This window comes from Microcebus murinus, chromosome 13 (genome assembly GCF_040939455.1).
Source record: "Microcebus murinus isolate Inina chromosome 13, M.murinus_Inina_mat1.0, whole genome shotgun sequence".
Taxonomy (NCBI): Eukaryota; Metazoa; Chordata; class Mammalia; order Primates; family Cheirogaleidae; genus Microcebus; species Microcebus murinus.
In genome coordinates this window covers 58,185,661-58,197,134 of record NC_134116.1, presented here as the reverse complement: position 1 = coordinate 58,197,134, position 11,474 = coordinate 58,185,661, and the positions used below count along the sequence as shown (strand labels likewise).

At 40.0% G+C, this 11,474-nt stretch overlaps 1 protein-coding gene across 1 annotated transcript in view; it reads right to left on the bottom strand.

Annotated features, from left to right (window-relative positions):
* Window positions 1-1,699: 1,699 nt before the first annotated feature.
* Window positions 1,700-11,474, bottom strand: part of TNFSF11 (TNF superfamily member 11) — a 32,791-nt gene continuing 23,016 nt past the window's right edge. Inside the window, exons 3-5 of the mRNA XM_012761007.3 lie at window positions 8,707-8,752; window positions 8,528-8,626; window positions 1,700-3,263 (exon numbers count right to left, since the gene is read on the bottom strand). Of these exons, the coding sequence (XP_012616461.1) occupies window positions 2,842-3,263; window positions 8,528-8,626; window positions 8,707-8,752 (567 nt within the window). The 3' untranslated portion in view covers window positions 1,700-2,841. The remainder of the gene's footprint in view (window positions 3,264-8,527; window positions 8,627-8,706; window positions 8,753-11,474) is intronic.

The window sequence follows — 11,474 nt, the reverse complement described above, 5'->3', positions numbered from 1 at the left end:
CCGGAGAGGCTCCATGATCCTCCCAGGCAAGAGCCAGGCATTGAGGGAAACAGGAAAAGAGAAAAGGGCAGGGTTAAAAGACATACAGAAGAGGAAAAAGGGATGAATCAGAAGAAAAATCAGAACTAAAGCTTAGCATGTGAGTGGAGAAAGCAAGGTGTTGTATTCTGCATTTTAGACCCTACTACTAGCAAGTCTCGAGCATGCTAGAAAAGAGAAAACACCTTCTCTATAACTCCTGGCACGTCCACTTGCTACAGCTGCCTCCTTCAAGACACAGGCCAGTTACCATCCATTTTTCACTAGGTTCTAGATTCATTTCAACAGAGCTCTAAAAATTCCTGAGCTACTGGGGTGCTAATGTACATACAATTTACATCACAGTCAGGCTGAACTACTGCAGTCTTCTCTGGAGGCTCTCCCTTGGCTTTGCAGACCACCCACCCTGGCAGCCCCCCAGTTTGGCTGGTGCCACCACGTACTGCCTCACTGGATCCTGGGTTCTTTGCATTCCTAGACCTTGGATTTGAGCTCATCTTTGAGAGATCGCAAGTCAGTTGCCTCTAGGTAAAAAATGGTAATGAATATTCTGTATCTACTTTTGAAGCTTTTTACCCCATATCCTATCCAGCCTGATTTTATTTTGGGGTCTTCTGTGATTCCCAAGATTGGGGTCGATAGGCTCCTCTCTGCTCTCAAAGCATGCTCTGCAAGCCCCCCACACCTTTACTAGGTTCTCCCCATCAGAATGGAAACTCCTCCAGGCAGTCTTCAGACTGGCATAGCATCCACAGTGCGGGACACGTGCCTAGCACAGAGATGGTGCTCAACAAATAATGAACAAACAAATGAATGTTGTTCACCTTTGAAAATCATTATAAGAGCCAGGGTAGCTAATGATGCTCTCTATAGAGCAAGATTTTATATCAATGGAGAGATAGGCACTCTCTACTTGCTTATCAAAAATAATTTTCCTTAAACCAAGGCTCAGCAATTGGACTATGCAGCACTGAAGTCATATTTTGCACTAGTCAACCTCAACTTGCTGAGAGTTTTAAAATAATATGTGTATTTTGGTCAATGATTGAGTTTTACCGTCATAGCTCTATTGTTCAAAATTCATCATTTCTTTGTTTGCAACTTCTTCTCTCCTTCCATCTCATCACAATCATCTAGAAACATTTACCCACAAGTGGCGAGTGCCTTAAATTATGGTTTACTGGGTCTTTGCAAGCTTCCTGTTTTCTTATCTCTCTCTGATGATAGAAGCCAACGGGGCTACTTAGACAGCTCCCTCACATAAATTTCCATGAGAACATGAGTCTACGCCACTGTTACTCCTTCCTTACTGTAGTAAGGTATAAAATGGCCAGGTGTTCCTCCAGGTCAAACATTGTTCTTTAGGACATTATAAACTTATACAAAGCATCATATTTGTCTCATAATGTCAACATAATATGAACTTTTCTTTTTTGAGTGAAGAAACCTCTGTTTTTTATCTGGCTACATTCTTGCATACAAATCCCTGCAAATAATTTTTCAAATTCTAAGCTTCATTAATTTAATTGAATCTGTTCCTAATTTTTAATTAAATCTGCATTTCTCCCAGTAACCTTTGGAAAGCGATGGAAGCCACATTACCATATTGGAAAGAACAGGATCACAGAGCAAGACAGACATAAAAGTACAAAATCTCAAGGCAGGTTTTCATATAAATTTATTTTTGTACCAAAAAAAATAACATTCAAAGGCAATGTTTTTATTGTACAGTATAAAATGACTTCTACTCAATTAAAAATTGGATTTTTTGCTGATAAGTCACTAATAACTTTTCTATTAAAAAAAAACCCGAAATTTACAATTTGCAGCACTTGTAGAAAAAACACCTGTTCAATAGTGATATAAATACTCTCGACAGATTTCAGTAGCCCATTATGTATTCTTTTTGGCAACATCAGCTTTCTAAAGTCAATTAGCTTCTAAATTTGAAAGGCACCTGGTGGCCAACATCCTGTTTATTATTCGAGGCATCCATTTCAATTTTTTTTTCTTTTTTTTTTTGCACAGACTTGACAAGTCTGAAAAATCCTAAGTTCAAAAGAATGAAGAAATAGACTGCATTTGATATTAGAAAACAACATTTTTTTTTCCTCTTAGCTACAAGTTTTCCCCAGGGGATTTACAAAGTGCACCAGTTAAATATGTCTGTACATTTAAAACATTAAATATGTCAACAGCGAGACTTTTTTTAAATATTTTGAATCAAATACTATAGCACAAATATAATTTACAATACTTTGCACAGAAAACATTACATCTGAAATATAACTTTAGAAATTATATAAAAATACATATATTTTCTCTCCTCACTAGAAAACGTATTTATTTGCAGGTTCCAGCATGATGTAACAATTCAAAAGAACTTACCCCTTCTGAAGATCACTCATTTGCATTAGATGACACCCTCTCCTCTTAAGTTGCATAGAGGTACATAACCAGGGGCTACACCCCAAGAAATAACCCCTCCCATAGCCCAAATGCAGGTTTGTTTGTTTTTTACAAATGCAACCATATTGGTTGGCTCCAATCTGGTTTAATTCTAGGAATTCATTACAAAATTTTAAAACCATTGTGTAACACACCATGAGTTCAACATCTCCCATTGGCTGTCAATATGCACACTCTCAACAGGTCAAGAGCATGGATAATGAGTCTTGTACCACTGTGGGCCACGCCTCTTAGTAGTCTCACACACCTATATACATCTTTGTTGGCTTGTTTAAAAAACGAAGTTTCTAAACATCTAGGAAATACATGATAATGTTCCACGTTCTATGGGGCTCAATCGATGTCACGAACTTTAAAAGCCCCAAAGTACGTTGCGTCTTGATCGGGATCCAGCAGGGACGGGTTGGATACCTCTATGCTTATCTCCTCACCAGATCGTAGCTTAAAAAATCCTCCAACGTTTATGGAATAAAAATGGAATTCAGAATTCCCTGACCAATACTTGGTGCTCCCTCCTTTCATCAGGGTTTGAGAACTGGGGATTTTGATGCTGGTTTTAGTGACATACACCATCAGCTGAAGATACTCCGTAGCTAGGTCTCCTGAAGTTTCATGATGGCGAAAGCAAATGTTGGCATACAGGTAATAAAAGCCATCTTGGTTAACTATTAGTTTTCCGTTGCTGAAAGTCATGTTGGAGATCTTGGCCCAACCCCGGTCATGGTACCAAGAGGACAGACTCACTTTATGGGAACCTGTGGAGAAGAGAGGCACATCGTTCAAAATCCACTCCTTAACTGAGGAAGACATCCTTGCAATTCCATGAGTTTAGAGGGAAAAAGAGCCTAACAGTTATTATTCCAGCGGGAGGATAACTTCTTGGAATTTATTTTCTAAAGGGAGAGAAACACATTCAGATGTATTTAGTGCTCTGTATTAGGCACATGAGAGGGTACAAAGACAAAAATTCACTTTTCCTGCTCTTAAGGGACCTACAGTTCACTAGAGCTAAGTACGACATGTGTTCAGATAGGAATTAAGGCCTGAGTACCAACAGGAAAGGCACAGGTGATTGCTAAGGAATTCAAAAGAGGGAGAGATCAAGAATGGCTTTGTGGCTTGGAGCCTGAGAATTTAAGAGGAATAGGATTCAGCCATGCAGGAGCAGAAAGGTCATTCCAGATTCAAGGAAGAAAACAGCCTAAGGCAATTAGGACAGGAAAGCAAGAAACTAAGATAGGAAGAGAATTTCCATTCTTCACATGTCTCAATCTTCTCTTTTAATTCATGGACAGAAATAAGTAGGAGATGAAAATCTGGTAACTTTGGCTAAAAGGTCAAGCTCCTAAACTCTATCTCATCACCATCTCTTTTCCCCACTTCTAATAGCCCCAACATTTCCCAGGCTCACACAACTGAAAAGCTACCCCCAGAGAAGCTCAAAAAGAAAATATTCTTGGCATTGCAACGCCCACCTTACCAATATCACACAATCCTTTATGAGCAAAGTCCTGTAAAATCTCTCTTGATTGACCTTTGGCCCATTCTCACACCAGAAATGAGAGTTGACAACTGATCCTTTGGCCATTTCTCTTTTGGCCTCTTCTCACACCAGAAATAAGGTGACAACAGATCCTCTTGCTACTGTTTCTGAACAGTGTGCAATTCTTAAGAGTCTTTAAATCAGCCATGTGTCCATTGCTTTTCATATTTCAGGTCCTTAGTGCATTTTACTGGGTCTTCAAAAATTGGCAATACCTCTATGATAAACCCAACTAATCAAACATTTATATTTACGTGGACACCTATTATTCAACTAGAAAAAGCAGGAACTAACTGGCGATGGGGGAGGGGAGCAAGGAGGGAGATGGAAGAAGTTGTAATACTATGGAAAGTGCAAAACCATGTTTTCCTCCAGAGGATTTTGTTTAGTTTATGCTAAGCTAAGGTTGTTATCTGTTTGGAATCAACAAGACAAAACAGAGCTGAATCTCAGACTGGGGTTCAGCTTAGTTTCTGCAGCCACAGGGAAGTTCTTTGCTGCCTGTCAGGCCTGCCCACAATTTAGGACAGGTATTGAGATGTTGAGGGGCAGAAACCAGCCCACAAACTTAGACCTATAGTGGATTCTAAGGATCCAGCAGAATGGCAACTGTCTGGTTAGAGTGAACCCTCCTCTAGGGAATCCTCCTAGAATAAGACATACTCGCTACCTTCCCAGACTAGACTGAGTCCTGGGAAACCTTGAACATGTAGAAAGCCACAGATGGAGAATGCTCTACTGTCTCTGGAGCACCACAAGCAGCCTGAGATGTGATCTGAGGACCTCAAAACCAGGCTGTTTCAAGAACCAAACAGGTGGTTCTTTGAACCACTTGGAAGAAAAAAAATTGCAGCAGAGGCCAAGCTATAGTGGCACAATACATCATTAGAAGGCCAAGAATCCAATGGCTCCAATTGTCTAGGGACAATTAGATACCTCCTGAACTCCACGGCCTATCCACAGAAGGGCCATCACAGGCATTACTGCCACGTAGGTCCACCACAGTAAACGTCCTTCATTTTCATTGGAAGTATTATTTCAGGTCATCCCAGACTAAAGCATCCCCAATGTAAATATCACCTTATGGTCCCAAGTGAGTCAACATGGGACTATAAGACCCCATTTCATCACATCCTAGAGAACACTAATGAAATAACTCCTCTAAGCTGGTAAACAGCCACCTGATCCATTGACACAGCCAACAAAATTCAGGATGTTTCTCATCTCAAGTTATCCTAGGTTGCCCTCCTTCTTACCCCACTCCTGTAGTAAATCATTTGTTCAATCAATTATTTGTCTTACAGTTACCTCTTAACAGAGAGAAGCAGAACAACTAAGGTGAATTCTACTCTCTTAGTGGGATGGATGGATCTACTAGTGTTAGAGCAAGATATAGAAGGCAGGGAAGGAATATAACATAGAGAGGGGAAAATACAAGAACCTCAACCAACTACCACTCCCATTGTTAGGTAAGTCAGTGGAAGAAGTGTTTTTACTTCCTACTGAACATCTCTTTATATTTATCCATTCATTTACTCATGCGTTCACTGATTTATTCTGTTGATCAATCATGCAATATCAATGTGATACTTTCTATGGCCATTCACTCTTCTCATAATTAAGAATTATATCAAGCAACTGTACCCTCATGGCACTTAATGCTAATAGTGGAGAAAATAAGAAATGGGCACATAAAACATAATTTCACTTCTGCATGTTGCACGGCACACAGTTGACATTCAGTTGCAAGCAGTTGCCAAGTGAAAGCTACAGAAATTCATGGCAATCAGTAGAGCTCAGCTCAGTGAGGAGAGAGTGGAGCCAGAGAACAGCAAGAACTTGGGTCAAATTTGGTCGGGCTGAGAAAAGGGAGGGTACTGTCAGTGAGGGAAACTGAGCAAAGAATGGAGTGCACATGGCACCCACAGAAGAAGGAGAGGAAAGCCAAAGAGTGTGAATAGAGGATGCATAAACAGACGACACTAGGAGAAAAGATGAGAAAAATATTCTGGGACCAGATTGGACAGCCTCACATGGCAACATGAGTCTTCATCACTAATGAGATGATGACTTGTGACCCCAACCTCCCCAGCCTCCCCACCCCCATACTGCCAGAGAAGAGGGCATCCCCTCTTCTCCCTCTTTAGGGGATGCTTTAGAGCATCCCCTAAAGAAACCCATACATTCTGACCTCACAAAATACTTCCAAGTGCATTTTCTTCAAGAGGCTTTGAAAAGGCACAAGATAACAGTCCATATAAAGCAGATTCTGATTTCTTACATGTAAATGAGAATAAAACAGAGCTCCCAAATGAATATGCAAAATTAAAGCCAACTGACTCTGAAATATCCAGTACTGGCCAAAACTGGGCAATAAACAGACTCCAGGGCTTGTTGGCCCAGCCAGAGCAGCAAATTCTATTTTCTTAAGCAGAAGCATACACTAACTCATTTCACTCAGACACAAACTCAATAACTGTCAGAAAATAACCAGGAGTTTTGCCTTGTTTCTTTGGCAATGATTTGATGCTAGGTGCCTGCAGAGAGAGTTTTATAACTAAAACATGCTTGCTATTGCCAAATAGACTTTGGCACGCAGGCTAATGCAATATTTATCATATGCTATTTAAAGTGAGCTGAAAAGATAAATGTATGGTACATTCACAGCGCTAACAGCAGCGGCATCAGTATTAATGTGATTGCCTTTGCTAACATGCAAAATAGTTTTCTACTCAGAGAAAATTAGTGTCGCTCCACCCTAAGGCACACATAGACAGAAAGAGAGAAAATTTGTTTATAAAGCAAGTATCTGGGACAGGATAGGTTGTTTGGAAAATCCTCTACAAGCCAAAGAGTTGGTTTCTCACTTTCTCTGTCTTCAGTCATGAAAAATCTCTCCATGGCCTACACTATCATAAAGCCTTCAAAATCATTTGTTATAAGTTGGAGTTTTTTTAAGCTCAAAAAAAAAAAAAAAAAACTTGCCTTAAATTATTTGCAGGAAAAAAGTGGGGTATGTATAATTATTTAATTATACTCAAATAGTAACAACAGATCACATTCACTGAGTGCTTACTATATGCCATCTTCCATGTGAGAATGTCAGTACATTACCTGATTTGATCTTCATAGTTACTCCCTGAGGTAGATAGATACTATCCCCATCCCTGTTTTAGACATGATGCAGCTGAGGCACAAATCACTCCAGTACTTTGTACAAAGTCACAGAGCCAGTGAGTAGTACAGTGCCACCTCAAACCCAGGCAGCCAGATTTTAGAGCCCCTCTTATTAGATTAGATATTACACTAATCCACTTTTTACAGCAAAAGAGCAACATGAGAGCTTTGAATTTATTCCCCTCTGACAAAGACAACTGTCCACAAGTACCCTGTGGCCTGTTTCTATGATAATGGATAGTGTAAAAAGGATGGACTTGGGAACCAACCAGGGTGGAATTCAGCTTCTATTCCTGCCACCACTGTGACCTTGAACAAATGACAAACTATATATCATTTAATTTCCCTGTCTGCAAAATCTGAATCATACTCCCTACCTTGCAGGGTTGTAGTAAGGATTAGGGATAATGTACACAGAGAAAAATGCCTGATGCATAGTAGTTGCTCAATAAGTGGCATAATAATAATGATGATGATGTTCAACGATCACTCTATCATAATATTCTTTGTAATCTTTTTGGTCCTCATCTAGGGCAAAGGGAGGGAACCCATGGGGGTTAGGTGATGGAATAGCTGGGACATTAAGGCAGCTGTAGACACAGAGCCCTGGGTTTCCTCATTTTGAGAAGGTAAACGGGGCTCTAGTCCATTGAACTAAACGTTGACCCAGAGAAAATGATAACACCTGGAGAAGGGGAAGAGGTCTCATTTTCTAGAGGCTACTGTCTCTTAAAGATCTTAAAGGGGATCTTTTAAAGGTCCCCTACCTGGAACTCTGCAGGAGATGGCTGAGTATGCCACTACCTGATGAGTTCATTCACCTCAAAGCTGTGTCAACTTCAGCTTGGGAAAACACAGATGAGCATAACAAGGATTGTCCCTCCACATGATGAACTCTCAACTGGCAGTCATTTAAAATAAACACCCACTCTGATGATCTGAAAATGAATAGAGTGGTGATGTCCATTCCAGCATTTTTGAGAATCAGTGTTTTCAGTGGATCAACAACTGAGGACTAATGACTTTTTGTTTTTTTTTTTTTTTGGTTTAGAAGTCTGGGCTTCAGGCCTGGGCAGGGTGGTTCACACCTGCAATCCCACCCTTTTGGGAGGCTGAGGCAAGAGGATTACTTGAGGCCAGGAGTTTGAGACCACCCTGAGCAACAAGCCAGAACCTGTCTCTACAAATAATAATAATAATAAAAAAGAAACTAGCAGGATAAAAATACATTTGAGTCTATAAATGGGCTGATAAATGACTCCTAAAATATTTTTCAAGATGGATGCAAATAGAACTTACCTGATGGGATGTCAGTGGCATTAATGGTGAGATGTGCAAAAGGTTGAGTTTCAGGCTTCTCCCTCTTGGCCAGATCTAACCACGAACTGTCCACCATAGCTGAAAATGAAAGAAACCATATTAGCCCAAAGAGTAGTGACCCTGTGGGATTTTAAATATTCACAGAGATCTGCACTTACCTTTCTCTGCTCTGATATGCTGTGATCCAACAATATGTTGTAATTCCTGAAATAGAAAGGAAAAAGAATCTTATTTATCAACTCATTCTTTCCCGAAAACAGTAAGAATTGAAGACTGTTAGACATGAAATAAATTAACCCTCTTTTCCTTCAAAAGATGCCATAAGTGCATAGGCAGTGAAATTCCTATGTGTTCTAGGTAGCTATGAAGGGAAGTTCATCCCAAAGAATTGGATCTTGATAGCTTAAAAATTAGACCCCACACATCATCAAACAAAATACTCTGGACAATAAAAGAAAATAAATGACAATGTAAATTATAAAACATGGAATAATTAGACATAATGAAAAATCCATAGCAGGTACACAAATGAAGATGAAATTAACTAGGAAAATAACAATTACACAGAATATATGACCCTCCTAAATCTTCTGGGAGGCCCCTTTTATGTCTGTTTCATTAGTGAATTCCTGTTGTAAAACTAAAGCTCAGCTCAAAGGAAAGAGAATGATGCCTAGCTCCCAGTGGTTAATTTTTTATTTTAAAGTCACAGTGCATTTAAAGTATTATATGGACTTCTAAAAGCCTTTAGAGTACCAATAATTAACTTAAAATATTGCCACAAATGGAGGTTTCGAAGCACAAGCCAAAAAAAGAAAGAATTGAGTATATAAGAAGCCTAGGCAATTGCATATCTCAATTTGAGCCAAGAATAAAGGATAAAACAGGTAACCACACGTCCACCTGAATTCACACATTAGCCAATGTTAAATGTCACATCTCAGGACACAGTAAGGTGGAATGGATGAAAGCGCAGGCTTTTGCCTTGGTTCAAACCCCTGCATAAACTGAGGACATTGACAACATCTCTGTCACAGGTTGGTTGTGAAGATGAATGGAAATACTGCATGTAGGCACTCAGGCAGAGTGCTGGGTAAATTCCTATCTAGATATCAGAGAAGCTGTGGAGAGATTCCTAATTTCTCTGTTACTGGGACAACTATTCATGGTAACCATCCCCCCCATGATGTTTAAAGATAGGCTATATCACTTAAGTTCTTTGTGTATATGGAAAAGAGGGCTTTGAAAAATAGATTGGAGAGATAGAGGCAATAACATAAAGTCACCTGTTTTCAGCTGGAAGGGTTCTGAAGATAAGGTAACATTTATTCTTCTCTCTGCCTTTAGACCTCCAAAGGAGACAGCACGGATGTCTTCAGTCACCTATTCTAAAGTCCTAAAGTCACAGTGTGGCTGACTCTTATTTATTCATTTAATTTTTTGTTTTTGTTTTTGTTTTTTTGAGACAGAGTCTCACTTTGTAGCCTGGGCTAGAGTGCTGTGGCATCAGCCTAGCTCACAGCAACCTCAAACTCCTGGGCTCAAGCGATCCTCCTGCTTCAGCCTCTCGAGTAGCTGGGACTATAAGCATGCGTGCCCAGCTAAGTTTTTCTATATATTTTTAGTTGTCCAGCTAATTTTTTTCTATTTTTTTTTTAGTAGAGATGGGGTCTCACTTCTTGCTCAGGCTGGTCTCGAACTCCTGAGCTCAAACGATCTATCTGCCTGCCTCGTCCTCCCAGAGTGCTAGGATTACAGGCGCGAGTCACTGCGCCTGGCCACAGCTGACTTTAAGAAAGAAACCTTAGGGGCCCGTCCAAGGCTACTTTCTGCCCTTGCCTAGACCAAGGGCCCTGCACCTCACAGCTCTGGAAGCACCATTTGCAGGGAGGTGGGCAAACAGCGGCCCCTTTTGAGTGGCCCATGCTAAGCCAGGTTCTCTTCCCCACTCCTGTTGACCTCCATCCTCCCAAGCTTTTTCCAAGACCTTCAGATTCTCAATGGTGCTTGATTTCTGGAATTTTTCGATTTTGTCTTCCCTGCATTCACAAGAGATTTATATACATACAGTGTATCTTTGTACATTGTATATAACTTTGTACACTTATATATACAATGTGTCTTTATACATTGTATATATCATTATATATACACACATATACAATGTATCTTTATACATTGTATATACTTTTACATACTTATATGTAACCATGTATCTTTACCTGAGTACTGGCTCTCAAAGATTGGAAGAACCTTGGTGATAAAATAATTCAGATATAATTCATAATATAAATAATTATATTAAATAATTATTTAATAATAATTTAAATTATTTTAAATTCAATAATTTAAAACTACCCCTCATGTTCCCTCTAGCTCTGATCTGCCTCACCATCAGAGGAGAGGAGGAAGGAAGGAGGAAGCAAAGCCAAGTATGGCATATACCTAAAAATGCCTGTGTCATAATTTTCTACACAAACACACTTATTATCGAGAAAAACAAGGAAAATGTCTTTGTCCTAGTCAGTGGTTCTCAGACTTGAATATGAATGCATCACCACCTCCTGCAGGGCATGTTAAACCACACAGACTATCGGGATCAGCCTCAGTTTCTCATCTAACAGATTTGTAGCTGGGTCTGAGAATCTGCATCTCTAACAGGTGAGCTGGTGCTGCTGGCCTGGGGCCTCATTTGACAATGACAATCCCTTTCATGTCCCAAAAGACTTCACAGATGGGCAAACTGGAGGTTTTCTTGAAGCCTGAGACCCAGGCCAAAGAAGCAGCAGACTTGAGCCACTGATTAAATGGGCAGGAAAAAATCTGCTCTCTCCCACCTGGGAATGACCTTTCCTTGCCCATTTAATCAGTACCTTCTAGGTCAGAGCTGCTACAGACCCATTTCGTTACAAGAAAATTCAATGAT